Source organism: Epinephelus moara, chromosome 24 (genome assembly GCF_006386435.1).
Source record: "Epinephelus moara isolate mb chromosome 24, YSFRI_EMoa_1.0, whole genome shotgun sequence".
NCBI lineage: Eukaryota > Metazoa > Chordata > Actinopteri > Perciformes > Serranidae > Epinephelus > Epinephelus moara.
Genome location: NC_065529.1, coordinates 17,205,783 through 17,229,947, shown reverse-complemented (window position 1 = coordinate 17,229,947; position 24,165 = coordinate 17,205,783). Strand labels below are relative to the sequence as shown.

The window sequence follows — 24,165 nt, the reverse complement described above, 5'->3', positions numbered from 1 at the left end:
ATTGATAACTGGAAGAAAGAAAGACAGAAGAATCATTAACATTTAGCTGAAGCACAGCCACACAGAGACACTTGCACAACTCTAGAGTCTTTTTTTTTTCTTTCTTTTTTAATGGAGCAGGGGTGACTAATTGAAAACACAAAGAGCCGGTCTTCTTCTCTTAAAAAGAAACACCGGCTCTCCAAGTGCAGAATTACCTACAGAAACAATGGAGCCAAAGGCAGGTTAGAGAGCTCAAAGTGAGAAACCTCTCTGGTGGATTTCTTCATGTGGAGCGATGAATGACAGACAGAGTGAAAGACTAAAGTGTAGCTGCTTAAGAAAACATGAACAGAAAGGGAAGAAGGGGGGTAAAAAAGGAAAAAGATATACTGTATTAACCAATTGGATGCTCTGGGATTATCAATAGAAGAAAAAAAAAGAAACCAGAGCAGCCAGAGAAAGTAACAGCATTTGAAAATATAAAACAAGGCTAGATAAATAAACCATGTCCACAGATAGCCAGGTCCTCTGGAAGGGACCACCACTGTGCCGTCGTATTGCCTGACATCTGTTTTGCAGCTTGGCTGTGCACGGTGGTTTATGTTGAGAAAGCAGTGTGTGTATATCATCTTTGGCCCGGGTCCATGGGATTTTGACAGTTGGCTGCAGGCAAGGTTGTCTGATGCGAAGGTTTCACGGGGAGAAGAAAGAGCTAACGAGGAGACAAGACGAGAAGCTGTGCTTTGCAACACTTTCTCATTTTGCCTGAGAGGTCAAACGATGCGCGGGAAGAAAGCTTGTAAATGCCTGTTTCGTATCCAGCTTTACTGCAGAACTATCCTGCGAGAGAGTCCCTGACATAAAGCATGTTTGAAATGTGTCCCCTTTTTTTTGTTTCTCCCCTCGCCATGCAAACCCCTGCCTCTCATTCCCTCGCTCTTTATGCGACACCACCATATGGAAGAAATTTGGTTCAGCTCTCCTGGAAATTGTGTTGAAAATTTCATCTGCCAAGATGATTTCGCGTCTCAAATGGTCCTGTGTTCTCTCTGAAAGTGCACCGGATGTAAAACTGGACAAAAGCTTTAGAAGAAGAGGTCAAAACGAGGCCAGTTCATCGTTAGGATTTATGTTGCTTTTGAGGTTCTTTGAAAACTTTTGATTTATTAACACCGAATCACACCAAACATCTTCCGCCTGCCAAAAAGCATTTATCATTTCTGACTTGAATACATGGAAAACAAGAAATGTTACAATTGAGGTTAGAAACTTTTACTTGAATTCATTACTTTGTCTGGCCAGACACATTTATTTTAAAATATAGTGCAGACGAAAAGAGAAAATAATGTTACACTGTTCTTTGTAGTCATACCATGAAACTGGTTCAAATGTTACATGAAACTGTATCCAAATGGACAGGCCTGGATACGTCAATGAGGCAAGAGATAAAAGCATAAAAACAGAAGTCTTAAATGCACCCAGACTACCGTCTGCATTTCCAGACTGCTACTACAACTGAGTTTCATCCCTGTTCCCTCTGTACAGACTGTGATTGTGCACAGGAAGCTACTTTTACAACTTTACCCAATATTGTTTTTGTATTTCTGGATTTATATGTAAAAAGCTCAGTAGATTTAGATGTTATGGGGATGTATTACTGTTTATATTGAAATAGTTCAATATAGTTCTTTCAAATTCCACCCAAAATGTAACATACAGTACATGTACACTGCGTGTAATGCAGATGGCACCAACTGAAAACAACCACATAGGACGTTTTGTAAAAGTTCATTTATTTATAAAAAGCTACAATAACTGTTACACAAATGATTATGCTATTGGCAAAGCAAACCATGTGTTTATAGTTTAGAGAAAGCAAAAATAATAATAAAAGCAAATGAAGAAAGTACAATAAATGCAGAACTTTCATTTCTGACACAGAAAAAGCCAATCCTGTACCTCGCCAGGCTCACTGGCTGGACTTAAAGGAATACTTCACCCACAAAATGACCATTTGTATATCAGTTACTCACCCTATGTTGCGTTCAATTTACGAAATATTCGTAGATTTTCCTGAAGCCTTTAACGGTGAACAATCCAAAAACTGAGAAAATTCTTGTTGAATTGGAGTCATAGGAGGCCGCAACAACAGCGAATATCAGATCATCTGTTTACAAACTCTCACACAACTCATGCAGTATAATCCAAGTCTCTTTTATCCAGTTGTTTGCTCAGTTCTTCCCAAACACGTGCATTTTAAGTAAGATGTTAGTTTATAAAAACACTTAGGCATAAACAGTCTCACGCAGGGCACGCCTGGGAAACTCAACTGAATTCACCAGCAGAGTTTAAACACACGCGCACTTGCCCAGGTGCTCGTGTGCAAGTGTTTTAAATATGGTTTAAGTGAAACTGCATGTGTCTGGGAAGTATTGAGCATACAACTAGATAAATGAGACTTGGATTATACTACATGAGTTGTGTGAGAGTTTGATGTGTTGATATAGTTCTGCAGTGATGTGGGTGCTGCTCCGGATGATTGTGGTGAAGAGGGAGCTGAGCCAGAAGGCAAAGCTTTTGATTTACTGGTCCATCTATATCCCCAAACTCACCTATGGTCATGAGCTTGGGTAGTGACCGAAAGAATGAGACAGAGGATTCAAGTGGCCGAGATGAGTTTCCTTTGTGGAGTGGCTGGGCTCAGCCTTAGAGATGGGGTAAGGAACTCTGACATCTGGGCGGAGCTCGGAGCAGAGCCGCTGCTCCTTTGTGTCAGGATCAGGATGCCTCCTGGGCGCCTCCAGTTAGAGGTGTTCCGGGCACGTCCCACTGGTGGGAAGCAGACCCAGAACACGCTGAAAGGATTACATATCGCATCTGGCCTGGGAATGCCTCGGGTCCCCCAGGAGGACCTGGAAAATGTTGCTGGGAAGAGGGACGTCTGGGGTGCTTTGCTTGGCCTACTGCCCCCGCAACCCTGCCCCGGATAAGCGAATGAAAATGGATGGATGGATGGATGGATATAGCTTTGCTGTTAAACACGGCCCCTGTTGACTTCAGTTCATTAAAAACGTTCTCCGTTTTTGGATTCTTTATTGACCCTGGAGGCATGTGAGTTTTCTTTATGAATTCAAAGTAAAAGTGAGTAACTGATATACCAATGATAGTTTTGTTGGCGAAGTATTCCTTAATGAGTGCTCAGCACCCTGTTTTCAAATAAAAAACTTACACTTTCATTCAGTGCAACGTGTATGAACAGACTGGCATAAAGGAAGAGCTTTGGGGGGAAAAGGCACTCTTGGGAAACAATTCACTGAATTTAAAGAATCATACACTTTAGGATAGTTTCTTTGGTATAAATAGATGCAAGTAAATGAAAAGCAGGCAGCGGTAGAAAAGAATGATGACGTAATGTTAGGCCTTGCGGCTTTTTAAACTTTGGCACAGCTGCTCCTCTGTAACTATGCGCTCATATACACAGTCAGGACATTACAAAAAAGACAAGACATGTTCATCACCCCGTCCAAGAGCCGAGCCCCAAAAGACAGATTGATTTTGATGATAGCATTTCTGAAGTAAGAAACAATGTCTAATATCTATACAATGCATAATGTGTCCAGCACAGAAAGAAACAAGATAATCCATTTTTTTTAATGCTTTGACATTGTCCACATATTGTTCAACAGTGCATCCGCCCGCTGAGAGCTCTGTCTGATGTTTGGAAAACGTTTGTGCTGCCACTGAATTAAACTAATAAAAGACAAAAGTAAAAGTTGGGATGTTAACCCACAGTTATTCGGGGAGAACAATCATATTGGATTAATGGGGTGAAATAAGAGTTGAGGAGATTTAGACAAAGATCTTTTACTCCTGTGAAACCATTTGAATCCTTTATCTCAGAGGGCGTTAATCCTTCACTTTAGTTCATCTGGGGACACAAAGTAGGTCAAGTGAGCCCTGCCCTCCCAACATACACACACACACACACACACACACACACACACACACACACACACACACACACACACACACACACACAGAGTACTTAGAAGTATAGGGATAGGGGTGTAAATAGCATGAATGGTCTCTTTGTAGGTGACAGTCTCAATGGCACAGGTCAATTTTACCATTAAGATTAAACTGGACCAACAAAAGGGCCAAATTTGGTTTTAAAATAAGCTTATTAATGAAGTTGAAGACATGGAGAATGCAATGAAGTAAAAGTTAGTTCAGCCGTCCACCGTCCACCGTGTTACCCTAATTTGATCTCCACTCTAGTTTTTTAGTGTCCTGGACAGGACCTTTTTTAGCGGCTGCTTCCTCTGATCCTGAGTCGTGTCCTGATCGGGGTGAGCTTGGGGCGCCTTTGACTCGTAGAGCTGTTTGTGGCTGAGGGTCTGCTGCTCTTTCGTTGTCTCACGTTGGGCCTGGCGCAGCAGACGTTTCATGGTCTTCACTTTTTCCCTCAGGTGGTCGTTGGCTTTCTCCAAGGAGCGCACCTTCTGGGAGAGAACCCAGGCCCTCTCCTCCTCCTCAAAAAGGGCCTTCTGCACCGCAGAGCACAACAACTGTAAAGAGAAAAGAACTGATTGTTTATTCCAATTTTTTCACAGTAAATACATTGGAAATATCAGGGAAAACGTTCAGAGTATTTTAATTGGCAACCACAATTAGCTTGTGACCGATTCAAACACTTAACTGTCATATTACTGATCAATTATTTTCAGGTTGTTTGCTCAAAGAAGGCCAGCATTGTTCCCAAGAGACCTTTTCATCTTGCTCTGCCTTTTGACCGAAATCCTATCTGGAGTTTTATCCCAGCGTGGCTCATACTAAATACTGGTGTCAGATTTAGTATGTTTTACATTTATGACGTAGCATCTGACAGATCTGCTGTTTTTGATACTGGATTTTCTTTGAATAAGTCATATGAGAGAACACTTCTGGCACGCTCTTTGGGGTGACAACCAGTGCCAACAGCTCGTAAGTCTTTCAGCATATTCCACTGCTTGTGTATGACAGTCAAAAAAGTGTCAGTTTTTGGGCTGCTTTGTAGCCTAAAAAGAAAGAAACAGGAGGAGGAAAAAGTCAAGACATTAACTATTAAGTATTTTTTAGATTATACATTTCATGCTGTGGAATAATTCATGGGAATAAATCCTAACGGAACACTTCACCTCCCCAAATGACCATTTGAATATCAATTACTCACACTGTATTATGTTAAAGTTGTGAAGAAAACTTTGTTTCTCTCCCAGGCCTCCATTGTCAACGAAGAATCAAAAAAAGGAAGACATTCTTGATGAACTGAAGCTTTGCCTTTGAGATGGATCCACATTTAACAACAACAAAGCTATATAAAAAAATCAGTATTTCAAACTCACAAAATTGCACTATATGAAGTGAATCCGAACAAACCCTTTTAAAACTCCAAAGTCACACAATAATTGAGGCAGTGGTAGAACAGCAGCTCCCGTGTTCAGTGATGTAAAATTACTGTTTTTGTCAATAGAGTCTGGCTTTGGAGAGAACATAGATAAGTTTTACTTTTATTTAAGTTCCCCGTTAGAAAGGGCTGTCTGTTTGGGAACTACTGAGCATATGACTGAATAAATGAGACTTGGATTATACTATATGTGTTGTGTTGTTTTGCATGTGTCTGTGAAGTTGTAACAAATGTTTTGATAGAGTTTGGCTGCTGTAAACCACAGACCCCTATAACTGTAATTCATCAAGAATTTTTGTCTGCGTTTTGGATTCTTCATTCACCAGAGAAAAACTGCAAGAAAAACAAGTTAATTTTGTGCATTCAACGTAACACATGATGAGTAATAGTATACAAATGATCATTTGGAGGTGAAGTATTCCTTTAAGAGTAACCTTGACCTGTATGCCTGTATCTTTATGTACCAGCCCATTTATATATCCGCCAACAGACAACACACATTGCTCCAGGTAGGTACCAAGATAACTCTGAGGTAAAATTATTACACAACATGCTCTGTCTGTTTCAGCAAGACTGCACTGCGAGATGAAACCCAACATGCCTGCGAACCTGCGACAGCCGGTCCAAAGGCCCGCACCTTTTCCTATAGGTGGAAAAATGAGCTCCAGCTGCCTCTGACTGCATGCCTGTCTGCCTGAGTGTGGATTTCCTCCACAGATCCTAATGCTTCCACATGGGGCCAGCGTGAAACACTGATGTATATTCCTGCCATCAGATAACAACCGCTGAGGGTTTTGAGGAAATGTTAAAAATGTGCTGCTGGCTGCCGGCCAGCGTCACTGGTTAGTGCATTACTCGCTGTAATATTAGCTGTGGATTTTTCCCATGTGCTCTTACTTATGTCTCATGAGGGATTTGAAACTTTATAATGCAAAAGATGAAGTTCAGGAGCAGAACAATCAAGTTATGTAAAGCAGAGGGTGTAAAATGACACATCGCCGCTCTGTGCACCCAGGTATGACTATCACTCAATCCCAAGACACCTTCAGTTGGTTCCTGTGTCCAAGTTTACTGTATTGTTTTAGGCTAAGTTGCAGTGTGGACAAATACTTAGGTAATTGGCCTTAAAGGTCTGGAGCCGAGACTGAGACCCAGGCATACAATATAAAGCTGCCTCTGGGTGGAAGAGTTATTTTGGTAGTGATAAGCGTTAGTGTTTTATCAATGTCACATTAAAACCTGGAGAGAAGAATGGTACAGCTGTATTAATACCCGACCCATACAATGTAAGAGTACTAACGAACACTTTCTTGTACCACATGTCTGGAGCTGAGCTTGATAAAGAAGCTAATTATAGTCACATTGAGAAAAAGAAGAATAACAACAACAGAGTTCGAACAATGACAGAATAATGGATGATAACGAAGATGCAATTAAAGCAGTAATACAAGTAGACCACTGCACTAAGAGGAAAAGCAGTCTTTCCTACATTAGATCTGATATATAGTTTCATAAGCATTAACCAATCATCCAGGCAGGTTAAATATAGGCCAGAGTTCCAGAGCTGCAAAGATGAGATATGATGTGGCGATTTTCCAACAAGGGCTTTGTAGATAAATATAGACCAGTGATTATTATGTCTCTGAATAAGGGAGGGCAAATTGATCTCATTTATCATAAAAAATTTAACAGTGAGTATTTAAACGACCTTCAGTCATAAACTTTAGAGTGAGAGTTTTAAGAGTCTAAGGGCTTATGAATGGGCACAGTCACATATCTATAAATCAACTCTTCATAATGCTTCCTACAGTGACTTGCTTTGTTTCTGTACAAAAGGTCAAGCTTCTGTCACAGTTTAGCAACAAGATTTTCTTTGTGATATTTAAACTTTGAATTTGTTGGGCTGGATGATATGGAGAAAACCAAATATCATGATATTTTTGACCAAATACCTCGATATCGATATTGTGATGGTATTGTAGGGTTGACTATTGGTGCTTTCACAAAATATTTAGGCAATGAGATTTTTGATAAATAATCATCAGTAATGTAGATATAATGACTAAGTGGGTAAAGGCAAATAATAGAATAGCTCAAACAGTCTGGTAACTTCACTAAATTACATCACTTTACTGTAATGAAGCCTTTAAAAAGACAACACTTAAGATATTATGATATTCAAAATCTAAGATGATATCTCGTCTCATATCACGATATCAATATCATATCAATATATTGCCCAGCCCTATTTGCTATCAAGCCAGATGCCAAAATATTTGTTGACTCTCAAGGAGACAAAGAGAGTTAAAGGAGATATTCAAGTTATTGCCATCCAACCCGTTTTTGTAAGATGTGATTAATGTTGTGAAACAGTTGTAACTGACCCTTCACCCTTCACAGCTAGCATGGAGCCCGCACTGTAATTAACTGCACTTAAAATTTTTGGGAAAACTAAAAAGCGAGTCCAGAGAGAAGCAGACAGAGGGGTCTTTAATATGTGTTTTAAGGATATATTCAGGTGTCAACCTCACTCGCAGCAAAAACAGGTTGAAAAGACAATAGTTAGAAGCTAAAGCCTAACTACTGCTGAAAAGCTAAACAACGTTCATCAGCACACACACTGTGATGACATGCAGCTGTTTGAATATCCACAAAGCTTTCCTGTTTCCCTTCATTGGTCCCTGCACAGCAGGGTAGGTATTTATTCAGTGTTAATCATTAAAAAGCAAAGGTAGCATGTGTTCACATTCAGTAGACTATACCTTCAGTAGCTAGCTGGCTAGTTAACCCTACACCTTTCAGGGCTTGATATTGGTTTTGGAACGAGGAGGAAATGTGTATCTCCTTCCAACCTCTTCAGGTGACGAGTATCATTATTACACATGCCCCAGGCACACTGTTTGGCTCACAATCTACAAAAGCCTGTCATTAAGGGGAATCTGAAATGACTTCATTAGAGTCTTTGGAGCACAGCTGTGTTGTTGTCAGACCCATGTTGAAGCTGGCTGATGCTACACTATGATTGGCCAGTCTGCGTTCAAGGGAAAGGACCTAGTGAAGAGTCAGTTAGCTTTAGGCAACAAAACTACTTGGTTAGGTTTAGAAAGATTTGCTGGGTTAAAATTAAGTACATTTGTTACTTAACAATTACGTAACATGATGTGAATATGTCACGAGTGACATCAATGCATGATGACTATATATAACTTCCATAACATATTGTTAAGACTCCACTGACTTTTGGTTTCACTGATCCATCCACCCTTCCCTCCCTCCCACCCAACAAGAACTTTCTCTCTCATTATACTACGTCACGTCAAGTGTTGCTGTGGATGGATTTACATTGTAGTTAGATGAAAGCCTGGTGCATCTCATAAAGATGTTAAAGGATGCCTTTGGCAGCAATACCACATGACGAAGGGCATGAAAAAGTGATGGTATTTGGCAACCTGGGAATGAGAGTGGGCTGATATCTCTGGATCTCAAAAACAACATACATTTTGTTTTAATTGCACTAATAATCTAATATCAATAACAGCAGTGTAATAAAAGAGAATCAGATATCAAATATATTGTAAAATCTTACCACTGGCATAGAGATTAATTTGTCAGTAGAACACAGAGGGTTTGAGCTCCCAAAACACTGATTCCTACATTTCCCATGATGCAACTATGTTACTTCACACTTTCATTAGATGCTCCCTGCCTGATAATTACCCACATCTTTCAAACTCCGGCATTTTACAGGCCCCAAAATGGATCCATGTGGCACACCATCTGTACCCTGCCGAATTTCATCAACTCTGATGTCATCCAAATTAAACTGCAACAAGGACAAAACAAAAGAGTTTATGTTTTATGCAGGACTAATGCATGACAGAAGCTTTGTCTCAGTGAGGAGGCATGTTTGAAACCCTTCTGAGGACAAACAGACAGGTATCTTCACATCTTGATTATTTAATAGTTAGACCATGTTAACTGAAACTCAAATCTTGTGAGCAGCAATACGTTTTGCTTTTGTATCAAGTCATCAGTTCAGGAAAGTGCTTTTAGCCCTTCCAAGCTCATATTTCTACACAAGTGCTGGGACCATAAAACTGTGGGAAAATGCTTATAATAATGTTTTTATTGCTGATACGGTTCAGCTTCAAATTTCAAAATGACTACATGCCATTTGATTTACTTGGGTTGACACTGGATTATGTGATGCGTATGGCATGATCTGTTCTGCTGCTGTGGGCTTAGGTCAGTTGTCCAAACAATGGTTACACAGTACCAGCAAAAGTCTGTTTTTATTTTGCAGGGAGGAAATCTAATCACGAGAATGATGCAAGAAAGCAGCATTGATATCTAAATGCTGCTCTGTAATTATAATCACAGGCCTGACCCAAAAGTTTGCTGTTAATGGAAATACAAACCATGTTTTCATTTTCTGTACCCATGGCGGATTTTTGCTTTTATGAGTAGTCAGCAGATGATTGGAAACAGACAGAAGAAGAGTGACCTAAATCAGGGGGATTAGGCCAAAGGTTTAGATTCATTAAAGGGGATAAAGCAGTGGTGAATGACTGGAAACCATTTATATACTGACACATGGACTCTGGGACGAGATGCAGGAAACTTAGGGTCGAGTAGCGCCAGGTGTTAATGATTGCCAGTGGTGTTTAGGTAAAAGGAGTTTCCATCAATTAAACAGTGGAGCTGAAGCTTATTGTTTAAGGTCATTTTGTCATAGGAATTAAAGACATAGTCTGTAACATTTCCACATTAAAATGTCTGAAAATGACTAGACCTATGTTACATATTTTGTTGAGTTGTGTACTTACATTAGCCGCCATTAGCCAAGAAAAGGTGTGTTTCAATTGGTTGCCTGTCAATGGCATTATATCCCCTTAACCTCCTCTGGTTCTAACTTCCAGGGAAATACAGGAAACACCAGATGATACAGCCCGTTCCTATTCCGAAGTTGCAAATACCGCCACTTTGTCAGTAATTATGGTGTCACACACCTGACACAAACAGTGGAAGCAAACCCCGGATTTTCATCTGGGAGCCAGGTGTTTGCTTCCCATTTGAATGTGGAGTCAAACCAAAGAGCAGACGTAGAAGGATACTTCGTGAGTAATATGTAGACAAGAAAGGCCAAAGACAAAGCTGCAATATGTGATGTCTTGGGATGAGGACACATTGGATGATACCTCATTGTAAATCATACAATGTTACAGAATTATCCTCACTTACATGAAAACAGCATTTTTTGCCACAAGGCATAGTTGCATTGATTTTGCAACACAAAATCCTGAGACCTAATTTATTGATTTGATATTTCAATACTGATTCAGCTTACTATGATATGCTACAATCACAAGTGGTTCATGCCAGATACCAAGCTAATGCATACAGCAATGTTATAACCTGACAATGTTCTTGTGTTACTTTCGTATTCAGTCTGGATTCAACAAAGTCACAAAACAGCACAAACTAACCAAGCGAGGCAGCGGTAAACTGGCAACTGTTTTTCTCAGTGGAGTCTGGTGGCTTTGTAGCTCTTCAGCTGCCTCACTCAGCTGTGTCACTTGTTTTGACCAATAAAATTTTTTATCCGTTAACCAGATTTCTGTCTAAGTCAATTCAGATTTTTATCAGCAATGGCGGTTGTTTATGTAGAAACAAAAATGAAGACAACAACTCCCATGATACCACCTTACTTTACAACATAATCAAAGTCCATCTTTTGTTGGTCTTTTAATTAAGAGGTAAATTACTGTGTGTTTAGAAAGAGTAGTGACCTTTAAATTCTGCATTGTCCTGTGTATTCATATAGCTATTGTGTCATTAATTTACTTTTATGGTATATCCACTTTACCTGGTTTTAGTTTAGTCAGTGATTTTCTACATTTCCACAAGCTCATGTCCGTATCCCCAAGAGGATGGACATTAAATTTTTGCACTGGTCATATAAAAAGGTAGAGAGTTGGTTTGGATCCAAGTCATCCTCTTTACACAATACTCATCATATCTTGTGGCTACACTTGTGTTCTGGTCTACAAATGTTTTTTGTGTGATCAATTTCAACTTGCGTGACTGTTGAACATCTGCGTAAAACAGCCCTCGGTATTTGATCCTGACGGACTGACACCCAAATCTGACTTTAGTGTTTTGTGAGCTATCAAAGACCGCTGTAGTTGGGCTGGACATGTCTCCACATGATTTCACTCACTTCTATGTTAGAGTTGCTGTCGTCTCTGGGCATCCGAAAATACTCCATTTAACAACAAAACGTTTGCCAAAGAGCTGGCAAAAACAATATTGTTTAAGTAGATTTTTCCTTTAAACATAGTGACTTCTTTGTATAGCCAAAACCTCAGGAAATGTGCGTTTGGTTTCCCATGCATTAAGAACGTATCTAACTTGCCAGCTTCTTCATAGTGCTCCTTTGAAAACAACAGGATGTAATATTGAATCCTTTTATGTGTGCACCACAGTACTTTAGGCTATTGTGGTTCGAGCCACTCTTTCTCAACAAACCATTTGTGTAGCCACCATGAGCGCACAACAACTAAATCAAATGATGTCCTTATCACTAACTGAGTGTGAGAAAGACACTTCAAAGGGGGCAAACAACACTAGGAGCCAGTTTATACTGGTGGTTCTGACGGGCTACATACCCGGCTGTCCTCCTGAGCCTCCCACTCCGGGGTGTAGCTGTGGACCTGGGTCCCAGTCGTGCAGTTGGCAAACTGGAAGAGGCTGGCAAATATGCGGTGGTTCTCTGCAGTGTCCGGGAAGATGGGGTCCTGGAAGTTCACTCCATGGGGTATAATATTATAGTTCTCGTCCATCCTGCATGGCAGAGAAGGAGAAGATTGTACTGATACAGATGTGAACAAAGGCATAAACTAATGTACCGTAAGAAGTTGTGCATGTGTGTAAACAGAAGCAGATGCACACATACAGAAGTTGTGAGCAACAACAATATTTGATACTCAATCTTCATGTCATCGGGATTTCAAATTCAATCAAACAGACAGGTTTTATCCATTCATCCTATTAAGTTGACAGACATATGTCCATAATAATAATGTTAAAAAAAACATCTAAGCAGAATTGTTAGCAGACCCTCCTCTATTTTTATGCAAATTCAAGCATTATGTGGATGAGTCAAGCCAGCAAAGTACAAGCCAAAGGGATTTACTGTGCATGTTTCATATCTTCTCTGACGATGTGAAGTGTGTGAGGGAGGAAGTCTTGAAGCAGCGTGTTTCCATACATCTGGATTCCATCTTGTGTCCCTCGAGGGACATCAAAAGTGAGGTTGTCCCTATCAGAGACCATGTGTGTGTGTGTGTGTGTGTGTGTGTGTTAAAAGAGCTCAGAGAAAGCTGACGTTTTGCTTCAGCAGAGGAGGTCAAAGGTTCTGTTAAAGCAAAGTGATCAGGAGGTCAGAAGGAACTGTGGCTCCAGAGGAGCTTGTTTGGATGGAAACAATGGAATGATGGAAACATAATTAAACATCACACAAAAAATAAACAAACAAATTAAGCACAACAATAGTAACATAAATCCCGTTTTACAATGTATTGTAAAAACTTAATATATTTTAGTTTCATACGCAGCACATGTAGCCTGCACCTCAACATATTACAAAAACTTGAGTGACAGTTTATGTTTGACTTTCATCTCGGTTCTCGGTTTTCATTCGAGTCTTTTTCCTTCGACAGAGACATTACAAATCTTGAAGTAGTCAGGTATAGGCTAAAGTTTTAACAGCAAACTTATAGCTTAAGCAGAGCAGTCACTCAGTCTCATTTAAAGGTCCTGAGGGACGTCCTCGGTTCTCTGTGCTCGGCTCTGATTTGTGCGGTCCTGGGAGCTTATTCATGATTGATTGGAAAGACTATTTTTGTCTGAGATAAGTGTTGTTGGGGCTTTTTCAACAGGAAATGGATGTCCACTGCAGTCTGTGATGAGAACTTTTCAGTTTTGGCCTCCTCGTACAGTGTCTGTGACTCAGTGTTGCAGAGCTGCCACAACAACACTCCTTTGAAACTCTACACTGATCTGTTTTAGGTTTATGAGAGGGAGTCTCACGTTAGGATGTCAAAGAGTGGGACATGCAAAGATGATTTGTTCAGCCATATTACATTTCATTCAATTTTCATGAAAACTAATATTTAATCTCAATAGTGATACATCTCTTTGAGGTACAATTAGTGCCTCAATGAAAAACTGAAGGAATAGTTCCAACATGTTGGGAAATACTCTTATTAAATTTTTTCTGAGACTCAAGGGCTGGGGTCATTTTTTTCTGCCTTTAATTTGCACATCAATATATTTTTGTGAACTGTTGTTTTTTAGGAATACTTTCACACAGAATGAGAACAGTACAATAGCAATAGCTCTGGCAGTGACGTCACGACACCGCCAGAACTATTGCAACTGTTGTGAATTCGCATGGCTACTGTATGAGGGCCTCAGTTACACATGGGCGAATACAGACAAGTGACCATCGACTGTCAAGGTGATATTAGTGTTAAATGCCGGCAGTGCTGGGTGTGATGCACATGCAACGCTAACTTACCAGCTAATGTTAGCTAGCCTGCTAATAAATGCTGCGAAATATGATGTTTACAGTACAAATTTCATTTTCTTACGTTTCATGCTTGTCTCCCAACTCACTGCCAGCCAGGCTGCATCTCTCATGTGGGGCAGTTTGTATTTTTCATGGCTAATTTCATACAATACTGGCTGGTTAGAAAAGGCAACAATGACTGTCTCCTCTACATGTACTTCTTTGCTATTGGTTGAGTCTGCGACTTTGCCAGTCAAAGTTCAGCAAACGTGAACTCCTTAAGCTTGCATTGAATGGAAGTGAACAGGAGAGAAATATTCGCGTATGTTAATTTGGCACATCTGTGACCCTGGATAGTTTACATGCAAATTATTCACAGCTGCATATTTCACATTTTCATGTCTTTTATTTCTCACGCCCCTGGTGTGTTAAGTCCTTTGGAAGAGAAGATCGATGCCTCTCCCATATCTGTACGGCAAATATAAAGTTAAAACAAAGAGACAGTTAGCTTAGCTTAGCATAAAGACTGGAAACAGCTAGCCTCACTCTGCCCAAAGGCAACGAAATCCGCCTACCAGCACCGATGCTCACTAACTAGCATCTTGTGTCACGTGTGTTTAAATAGTACAAAAACTTAAGTGTAAAAACAACAAGATGGACACAAACATTACTGTACATTTTGTCTCCCATAAATCTACTTGCTTTGTGTGCTGAAGGAAAATGTGGCTGAGTGTTTTTAGGTAGTTGCTCTTTCCATCAAATCCTTAGTACACACTGAAAGAAGATCACTGCTTTGGTTTACTGAAGCAGTTATTGCTTCTTTATCATCATCAGGTCTATCATCTGCAACTCTGTTGTGACTGGTCTATGGCTTCAGGAAGTTTCCCATGGTGGTCGCCTGGCTGATTATGGGGATCACGTCCGGATGTTTTCACCATCACAACAGGGGACAGCAAAGTCGTCCCTGGGGGTGTAATTAACTAAAGCCAGTGAAGTCATCTTAAAAGACCCAGCAATACACCATCACACAATGTGAGCGCGATTCCGTGCATAATGATGTGTAACATATGCTATAAAGAATACTATTGTCGTTGGCCCTGCATGCTGCAGACCCTCATGAGGGGCGGCCAGACATTAAACTTCAGGAATGCTTTTCAGTGCCCCCTCTCTGAATATCTAACTCTTCATCTGTTTGAGAGAAAAAGCAGAGTATGAGAGAAATATCAGTAAAGGCCTGTCAGCACACGTTCCCTTCATCAAGCGGCAAACTGGTGTGTTTGAGCAGGACAAAAGGTGGTCCTATACCGACCAAGTTTACCTTCAAGCTGTTGGGAAATGTCTGGCTCTGTAATTACACTGGCTGGAATGCAATAGACGTTTCCTGAGTAACAGTGTTGTTTCTATCCAACACAGACATTTAAGAATTAACCTGCCACATACTCTTTTAAACCTGAGTGGAACGTTTGGCAGGTTACTAAATATATTATTAACCTGAAATCAATATGGTATCACATGGGCAGATGCTGATTAAAAGAGAATATGTGAGGATGGTGCCAATCCTCCAATCCTCTGCTTTTGACTGCTCAATGTTTCCTTACTGGCCAACAATGGACTGAATCCTGTGAGAGTCCTTACGTGACAGATCTCTGCACAGATCTGAGGAGTTGCTGGTTTTCATTGAAGAGACGGGCCAGGAGGAGGTGAGGTTCAAGCCATGGATCTTATATCATACTCAGAGGAAAAGCATTACTGAGGTGGACTAGTGGACACATCCTCTGTTCAATTCAGTGTCCCCCCTCTCTCCCTCCCCATCCCCCTCTTCTGTCTCCTTTCAATTCTTCATTATTGAATGACGGCAACAATGCCCAGAAAATCTTGTAATAAAAAAAAGAAAAAAAAAAAGAATAAAGATGAATATGATTGGATGCATAAGGTGAATCAACTATCCTCATCGGACATCTTAAGCGTGCTGGAGGGACTGATGATGCAGCTTTGCCACAAACACCTTAACATTATATCCTAAGATTACCATACATTGTTTCCCACATTCATAGAGAGTGAAATATAATATGTAGTTTCTTTTTACAGTTGGTTAGTGTTAAATAATTGTCTTTTAGTGTGTTATCCCGTGTCACAAAGTGAATTTATGTACATTTCATAATGCATAGGATCACCTTAGTGCCTAGATGTAGATGTGTTATGCAATGTCAATGCAATATTTTGTTATTTCATTTTTATATGTAATGTCCCCTCCATAATGAATGTAAACCATTGAAAAAATTGTCCCCCCACCCCCAGAAAAAAAAATTGCCATCAAGCACTCCAGTCAAAAGAAGGCACCGAGCAATGTCCCTCAAGCACCCAGAGACACTTCTGCAAAGTTTTCCAAGTTTCATCTTTTCTCTTAAACAGAAAAGACACAAAAATTTGGAGGAAAAAAAAGGGCTGCAAGTGGGTCATCCATGTCATATCCTCTCTGGGCAACACTCACAGAGACAAACCTTTAAAACTTCAACACACTGTGCAGAAGGAGAAGCTGCCTCAGCCAAAACTGAATACTTGACTTGCACATACATATTCACTGATACTACTTGCACATTCATGCTCTCATACACACAGGCATGCACGTACATACATTTATGCATGCATAGAGGAGAACATGTGTGTGTGTGTGTGTGTGTGTGTGTGTGTGTGTGTGTGTTTGTATAAGTATGCTTGTATGTGTGTGGTATGTTGATGTAGACACTCAGATGAACATGTGTAGGCTACGTGCATGCCTGTATGTATGTATATGCATGAGAGTATAATGCAAGTGTTTAGTCCAATATATATGTATGTGCAAGATAAGTATTCTAGTTTGGCCTAGGCAGCTCATAGTGCAGCTTTTAACACAATAATATTTATACTCTTGAGCTGAAACCCTGATAGGGTGAAAGTAGGCTACATTTATAACAGGGCATAGGTCTATGGGACAAAGTTTAGCTGATGCAGGCGTTTCTTTTATTAGAAATTAATCATGAAAATGTTGTTTTTAAGACATAACTCTATTGACTAATGCTTAAAGTCTCTCCATTCATTTTGTTAGGGGCCAGTAAAATTTAATGCATCTGTGACAACACATACATTGAGGGCACATCTGTGTTTCTCACCTTAGAAAGAAGTAGTAATTGTTGTTTTTGAGGACACTGTAGGAGAAGCAGGTGAAGTAGCCCAGGCCGGTGACATTGAACCTGGAGCCAGCAGGGACCTCCAGCATGCTGCCCCACGCCTGGTCACACAGCAGCTCAATCTCGGCGGAGAAAAGCAGGTCGCTGTCGGACGGTAGGTAGTTGTACACATTGTAAGACTCCTTGTGCAGCGCCAACACCTTGGCATAGACTATGATCTGCGCCAGCTCGGCACGGCACGCTTCTGTCTGCGGTCTCCAGTCGTGGGGCAGCTGACATCCCCAGCTCCCATCAGCACCCGTCGCTGTCAGAATAATAAAAATAATCCACATGATCCGACAGAGATGAGGCGACTGCGGGTCAAGCAGGCGCACCCACGCGCACGATGCTGCTGATGGATGAAATCACGAAAGAAAAAACTGCAGGGCTTTCACTCCATACACATACTTCCACCAGTGCTGATTCACAATTTAAACAAAGGTTTTACACAACAAAACAGTCCCGGGCAGCTGGGAACTTCTCCGCTCTGTGCGGCCCTTGCTCCCTCCTCCAGCCACTATACCTGCGATCACTGGATCAGCCCATTCACACCAGCAGCATCCCCTGCAAAAAATGTGCTTCTCACCTTTGAAATGAGATCAGAGGGAGCAGATAAAGAGTATGCATTCAAGTTTCCAAAGTAAAACTTTCTGAAAATTTACAACAAATCCTCCACCTTCAAATTAGTGAAATTAGGTGGCATTAAATGCAACAAAGAACCGTCCTGAAGTCTCTGCCGCAAACAGTGAAAGACTGGCACCCTCTAGTGACAATGTGAACACACAGTGGAGTTTACTTTCCTCTGGAGATTTTTTCCTGGCTATTTCGCTGTTAATAGCTTCTACCTAAACGTTTCCGGTCCAGGCTCTAAAGGAAATATGTGAAAAATGCGCAGGCCTGCTGTGCTATTATGTTCAGCTGGTGCCCAGGTATGGTAGGGCCAGACAGCCAGCAAGACAATAAGACAAAGCCAGTGGCATCTCTGGCCCCACTACCAAATATTCTACCAAGATCTGACCAGTCAGATGCAGTCCCACAACCAAGAGTTGTGAAAACCAATCACTATTTGACCAATCATAATAGGTAGAGTTACCAAAAATGGCACTGCAATATACACAATGGAAATGACACAGTCCACAGTTTGCCAACTCCAAGTTTTTAACTCTTGATTTGGATCCCCAATTAGCCACAGCAGGCCTAAATACATAACCACCATTGTGAGTCCGTAGAGTCTCCTACAGTTGAGAGTACAGGCAGACGCTGTATCTAACAGCAGCTTCGGTTGATTTCGGTTGCAGTGAGAAATAACATCGCATCACAAGGGAAGTGGTCCTGTGAGTCAGAATTTGGGGCAAAACTATTGCTTTTCCATCGGGCCAGTGGCGCAATGGATAACGCGTCTGACTACGGATCAGAAGATTCTAGATTCGACTCCTGGCTGGCTCGGCTTTTAATCAGTTCACCTAAACCATGAACACTTGCAATAAAATTTGCATAACATCATCCTTCAGATTAGTCATGATGTTGTTCCAGTGTCTCGCTAAGGTTGTTTGCATCTTGTACAATACAGTAATATGGACTGGAGCTATCCTAGGCATGTGACCCCTCTCATCCTAGCAGGCAGTCTGTAATGTTCCAAACAGCATAGGAGAAACACTGCTTTGTAACATGTAACTGCTTTATTCAGTGTTATTACCAGTTCATCACTGTGTCCATTGTTTGAGAGGATGAGACCTCTGCACACAATTTGGCTCCCTAACACTGAAGCTTCAGCTGGTTGCAAAGGTGCTAGTAGCACTAAATCCCTCTATATCTTACATGCAGGATGTTTAACTGTATTACAGACAAATGGCAACCAAATGTTGCACATTCTCATTTGAATTAGAAATATTAGACACACACTCCATTTCAGAGAACAAACTGTGCTTGAGTTTTGTTGGGCAAGCATGATGATGTTATATCATTTTTTGTACTAACACCAATGCTACTCAATTCCTTTGCAGGTGCTTTGCAGGAAAGAGAAGCCCAGTGAAATGGCCTGACCAAAATCATGTGTGTGAGATGTGTGTGAGTTCAGAGGACCCAAGCACGTTAATGGAGTCAGCTACAAGTGTGGGAGCAGAGCAACCATTACTAGTTGCTGAGTTCATGAATACTTAACCAAATGAGGTAATAACCTCTTGCATCTGTGGTATTTTCTGTGTGTATATATATATTGTAGTTTACTCTTATATTACACTAGCCTATTTTACACAACAAATAATACTTAGAATAATTTAGGTATTCCAATAGGCCCATAAGAAAACAGGAGAAGAATGTGATGGAGAAAGACATCTGTACTCTGAAGACCACCAATGTGAGTCTCCTAAAGCTGAGAGCAAAGGCAGACACCGCATCACAAGGGAGGGGTTCCTGCGAGTCAGTACTCGGGGCATTAATTCTCCTTTCATCATCGGGCCAGTGGCGCAATGGATAACGCGTCTGACTACGGATCAGAAGATTCTAGGTTCGACTCCTGGCTGGCTCGGCTTTTAATCAGTAGATGTACAACTTGAATAAACACAAGCAGTTAAAAATCGTACCACTACATGTAGTTAGAGTCGATGCCTTATAAACTAGCATACATCGGCCTTGTCATATCTATGAAGTGGCTTTTTTCTATAAAAGAATTTTTCAGGGTGCTATAGGCTATGTAACTTGAAATCAACAGCACATACAGTAGGGGCCTACATTAATTAGAAGAGAATATGTAAGGATGTACTCTGCCTGTTGGGTGCAAATGTTTCCTTGCTGGTTGATAGTTGACCAAATAATCAAAAAACTACCACTAAACCGATGGGACTAAAATTAGTGTTATTTGTACAACATGAGACACAACTGCAACCTTGTTAGCTGCTGTTGAATATGTAACTGTCACTCAGTGTGTGTACACTGTGTCACAGAGGTCACATCCTCAGGAGGGACAGATATATGAAGGACGAAAAATGACAGAAGTAGGCCTATAATAAATACATAAATAAATACAGGAATTCAGAAACAAATAAAAAAGAATAAAGAAATGCGTAAATAGATAATTGCAAGACAAAGAAATAAACAGATGTAGTTGTACAAAAATGTAAAAATATGCAAAAAAATAAATGTTAGGTCCTGTTTAATAACTTCTCCATTATTTATTATTTTATTTATGCATGCATGCAAATGTTTATGATTTATTATTAGTTATTTGTACATTTATACTTAACTCATTTTTTGTCTTGGGTGAGTCATAATGTGATTCTAGTAGGCTATTTTCGTTAAGAGACAGGACTAAAGCCTGTCTCCAATTTGTAGGCCGTCATCCTGACAGTCATTACTCAGGGCATACTCTACATGAAATCTCCGCAGGGCCAGTGGCGCAATGGATAACGCGTCTGACTACGGATCAGAAGATTCTAGGTTCGACTCCTGGCTGGCTCGATGCTCTTTTCTTACATTGTTGCAGAGCATCCAGGACACTCTACTGATCATGTAACACATTAGCATCCAGTTATAATAAAATACGGAAAAAATGTTACACGTAAACAGGGCTCATATAAAAATGTTCTGTACTGTAGCTGGTGGCTCAGCTGGAAATCAGTCCAAGATAGGTTGAGGGTTAGGAACTAGTGATGTACACTGACATATAGACTTGTTTATCAGGACAAAATTCTCATCATGTCTTAATGCCAGGTAACAAGTGTTTTAATAAATCTTTCTAGTGTGAGACATAAATACTTGATTTAGTTATAGAACTTGAATCACTAAGCTGAATAGGAACTGAACTTTTATCATGAGTGTTTTTTAGCAAATGCCATGATCCAGCACAGTGCGAGTCATATGGGTGCTTGCACTGTGCTGAGTGCACTGTAAAAATGGCTCCCATGTAGTCTGAGTACATTTAATTTACACCTGTAGATGGCAGCATGGTCAAGAAACAAGGCCTCCATGACTTGAGTGTCACAGTGCAGTTGGTCTCAATGGGCTCTGTGCACAGAGCCTATTATTATTGTAAAATAGCCTACATTGCTGCCAGTCCTTTTTAAAATAATTTCTGCTTCTCTTAATTGATCTATCACATAGAAAGCATGATTTGCAGGACATTTAATACAAGTACTGAGTAGAGATTTCACCTGAGGGTCGTCTGATTTGAAAATTATTTCACTGTTTAAAGCTCTGTTACCTTAAGTCTGGATGCCCTATCAGTGAGTAAAAGTGAATCTGAGGTCATCATTCTACTCACCACAGCAAATACAAAGTCTCTATATTATAAACTGACCTTCAAAATTTTAAAAATTCTTCATAGGCCAAAATCTGTTCTTAGGACTTTGCACTCTTCATACACAAACCATCACACAAACACTTGTCTTATCTCTCACAAGGCCTTCAAAACACAGTACAGATAGTTATAATATGTTCAACACACACTCACACATTTGTTCCCTCCCCACTGCTCAGTACAAATCCATCCTATGCCTGAATGAAGCTGGGAGGGTGGTGGGCGTGGGGACTTCTCTGGTGACAGTCACAAAGTGCCAGGAGCTGCAAGGGGGCTCAACACTCAAGTGTGTGAGAGATGAAGAGTCTGCATGACGACATGGCTGCAACACTGCTGACTGTGATGCTCATGATCCCCTACGTCTGCCAGGGAGGTGAGATGTTTTAATGATGCAGCATGACTGATAGTTCAAGAAAGAAAACGATCTCTTGGTTATTATCTGGCAAATTAATGCATGTGTGTCACCTGTTTATGAGACAGCACTGCTGACAAAATCAACAGCAATGGACTTCCTTCAAAAGATAAGAGAGAAGCGTGAGTCTGAGTGTTTTCCTGGAGGCTGCAGCACAGAGTCTGGAGAGGAGATGGAAGCAGAAGATGTAGGATATGTAAGTTCTCTGTCATTTTTTTCTGTCTTTCACATTTGATGCCAATAGAGGATTAAATATAACAATAATGTACCTGAAAATACATCAAGTTAGTCTTAGTTTGCTGTTATTTGGAGAAACACATGTTGACAAATTATTTCGTAAAGGGACAGTTCACCCAAAAATCAAAAAATACATATTTTTCCTCTTACCTGTAGTGCTATTTATCAGTCTGGATTGTTTTAGTGTGAGTTGCTGAGTGTTGGAGATATTGGCCGTAGAGATGTCTGCCTTCTTTCAAATATAATGGAACTAGATGGCACTCACCCTGTGGTGCTCCATGATAAAAAATAAATAAATAAAACTGAAAAACTCAACAGCAATGTCTCTCTCCCAAAGTCATGACCCAGTTACTCATGATAATCCACAGACCTTGTTGTGAACAGTTTCATGTAGGAACTATTTACTTTCTACCAAACTACCCCCACCAACTGTATCACAGAAGAAGGAAGTGTGCATCTATTGCTAGCTTAACTAGCACCACTGACCTTGCTAACGTTACAGCTGAGCTGAGGAGGATGCCATTAATGTTTACATCTCATGCTGTCACAAGCATGAGCCGAGCCTCTCATCTATGAGTAGATGCACTCTTCCTGTTGTGCAATGATACAGTTGGCAGATGTAGCTCGGTAGAAAGAAAATAGTTCCTACATGAAACTGCTCACAACAGGGTCTCTGGATTATCTTGAGTAACTGGATCATGATTTCTGGAAAGAGACATTGCTGTTGAGTTTTTAAAATGTATTTTTTGGTGCTTTCAGCACCACAAGCTGAGTGCCCTCTAGTTCCATTATATTGGAGAGAAGGCAGACATCTCTACAGCTGATGTCTCCAACATTCAGCGACTCACACCAAAACAGTCTAGACTGATGAATAGCACTACAGGTAAGAGGAGAAATATGTATTGTTGATTTTGGGGTGGACTGTTCCTTTAATAGTGTAACTCATTACTTTCTTTTCTGTCTATTAATTTACTATCTCTCCATGTTCCACTTTAAACTAAATCAGGTCAAGCTTTTGACTAAAACAAAGTAACAAAAAAATATCAAAATGAATTCAGTAACTAAAGACGATGTCAACAGGAAGGTCTCACTTTAAAATGGGCCATCACTCTGTTTGGGTAGCTGGGTCTCTGCACAGAGGGAGCTTCTATCCACATGGAGCACATGAATAAAGATCATGTCCAGAGAACCTGGACCTCAAGGGTTGAGAAGCACTCCTCTGTTCAACAGGGATAAGGTGTAACCTAATCAAGCAAGGCACTGAGGCTTTATCCATCACTGTGTTCCTACATACCAGGCTTGAAATGAAAAGATGGAGTGAGGGCAGGCCATTAACTTTGACTTTGTTACTTAGTGCACCTGCTGCAAATATCAGGTGACCAGCATGAAAGCCAGCAGAGAGGCGGAATGTGATCGACTAGGATTTCTGTCGAGTTGTAAAACATTTAGATACATGTTGTTTACTTGTTTCACAAAGTCCTCATGCTATAAATTATGTTTGTTCCTAGGAGGGACCTCATGGATACGATTAGCAATCACTGCCTTGTGGAATAATTACAATTTTAATTACAACTAAATTAAAACTTATTTACAGGAGGAGAGTTCCAGTCTGCTGTTTAATGGAGGTGCCACTCAAAAAGAAATAAACTATGTAAGTTGTAAAGGTTTAGTGTTGAATCTCAACTTCATTTTGTCTTCATGAAGTTCTTCATTATATCACATTGCACTTCATTATATCACATTGCACAAGGTGTTTATGTATAAAGCCTAGAAACTCTTTTGTCTTATAGCAGAGGCCTGGAGGGGAAGCTGTGGTGGATGAAGGATCTGGGATGTAACCAAGAGGGAGAGCGCAAGACGAATATGTTGTTGTTGGAACGAGGGAAGCTTGGCTTTCTCAAACGCATCCTGGTATCAAGGTCAATTTAGGTTGATTGTATATCAGTAAAAAACATTACAACTAGAAATACATGAAAAATCTAATCACTAATGTGAATCTTTGAACAAAGGATTTAT

At 40.4% G+C, this 24,165-nt stretch overlaps 2 protein-coding genes and 3 non-coding genes across 5 annotated transcripts in view; 4 read left to right on the top strand and 1 right to left on the bottom strand.

The window, feature by feature from the left end:
• The window catches only part of vamp3 (vesicle-associated membrane protein 3 (cellubrevin)), an 81,807-nt gene that overhangs the window by 44,552 nt on the left and 13,090 nt on the right, over positions 1-24,165 (top strand). The window lies entirely within an intron of this gene.
• On the bottom strand, positions 1,759-17,930 carry ccdc3b (coiled-coil domain containing 3b). The gene is made up of 3 exons (XM_050039022.1): positions 17,150-17,930; positions 12,097-12,271; positions 1,759-4,550 (listed from the first exon to the last, which is right to left on the bottom strand). The coding sequence occupies exons 1-3, from the start codon at positions 17,497-17,499 to the stop codon at positions 4,257-4,259; spliced, it is 819 nt and encodes a 272-aa protein (XP_049894979.1). The 5' UTR covers positions 17,500-17,930; the 3' UTR covers positions 1,759-4,256.
• trnar-acg (transfer RNA arginine (anticodon ACG)) lies at positions 18,580-18,652 on the top strand. Its single transcript has one exon. It is a non-coding gene; the product is annotated as a tRNA-Arg (tRNA).
• On the top strand, positions 19,661-19,733 carry trnar-acg (transfer RNA arginine (anticodon ACG)). The gene has a single exon. It is a non-coding gene; the product is annotated as a tRNA-Arg (tRNA).
• trnar-acg (transfer RNA arginine (anticodon ACG)) lies at positions 20,590-20,662 on the top strand. Its single transcript has one exon. It is a non-coding gene; the product is annotated as a tRNA-Arg (tRNA).

Coding starts and splice junctions, on each gene's coding strand:
- ccdc3b (XM_050039022.1), bottom strand. CDS start 17,499: ATGTGGATTATTTTTATTATTCTGACAGCGACGGGTGCTGATGGGAGC. Junction 12,272..17,149: donor AATTACTACTTCTTTCTAAG/GTGAGAAACACA, acceptor TCTGCCATGCAG/GATGGACGAGAACTATAATA. Junction 4,551..12,096: donor AGGCTCAGGAGGACAGCCGG/GTATGTAGCCCG, acceptor TTCTCTTTACAG/TTGTTGTGCTCTGCGGTGCA.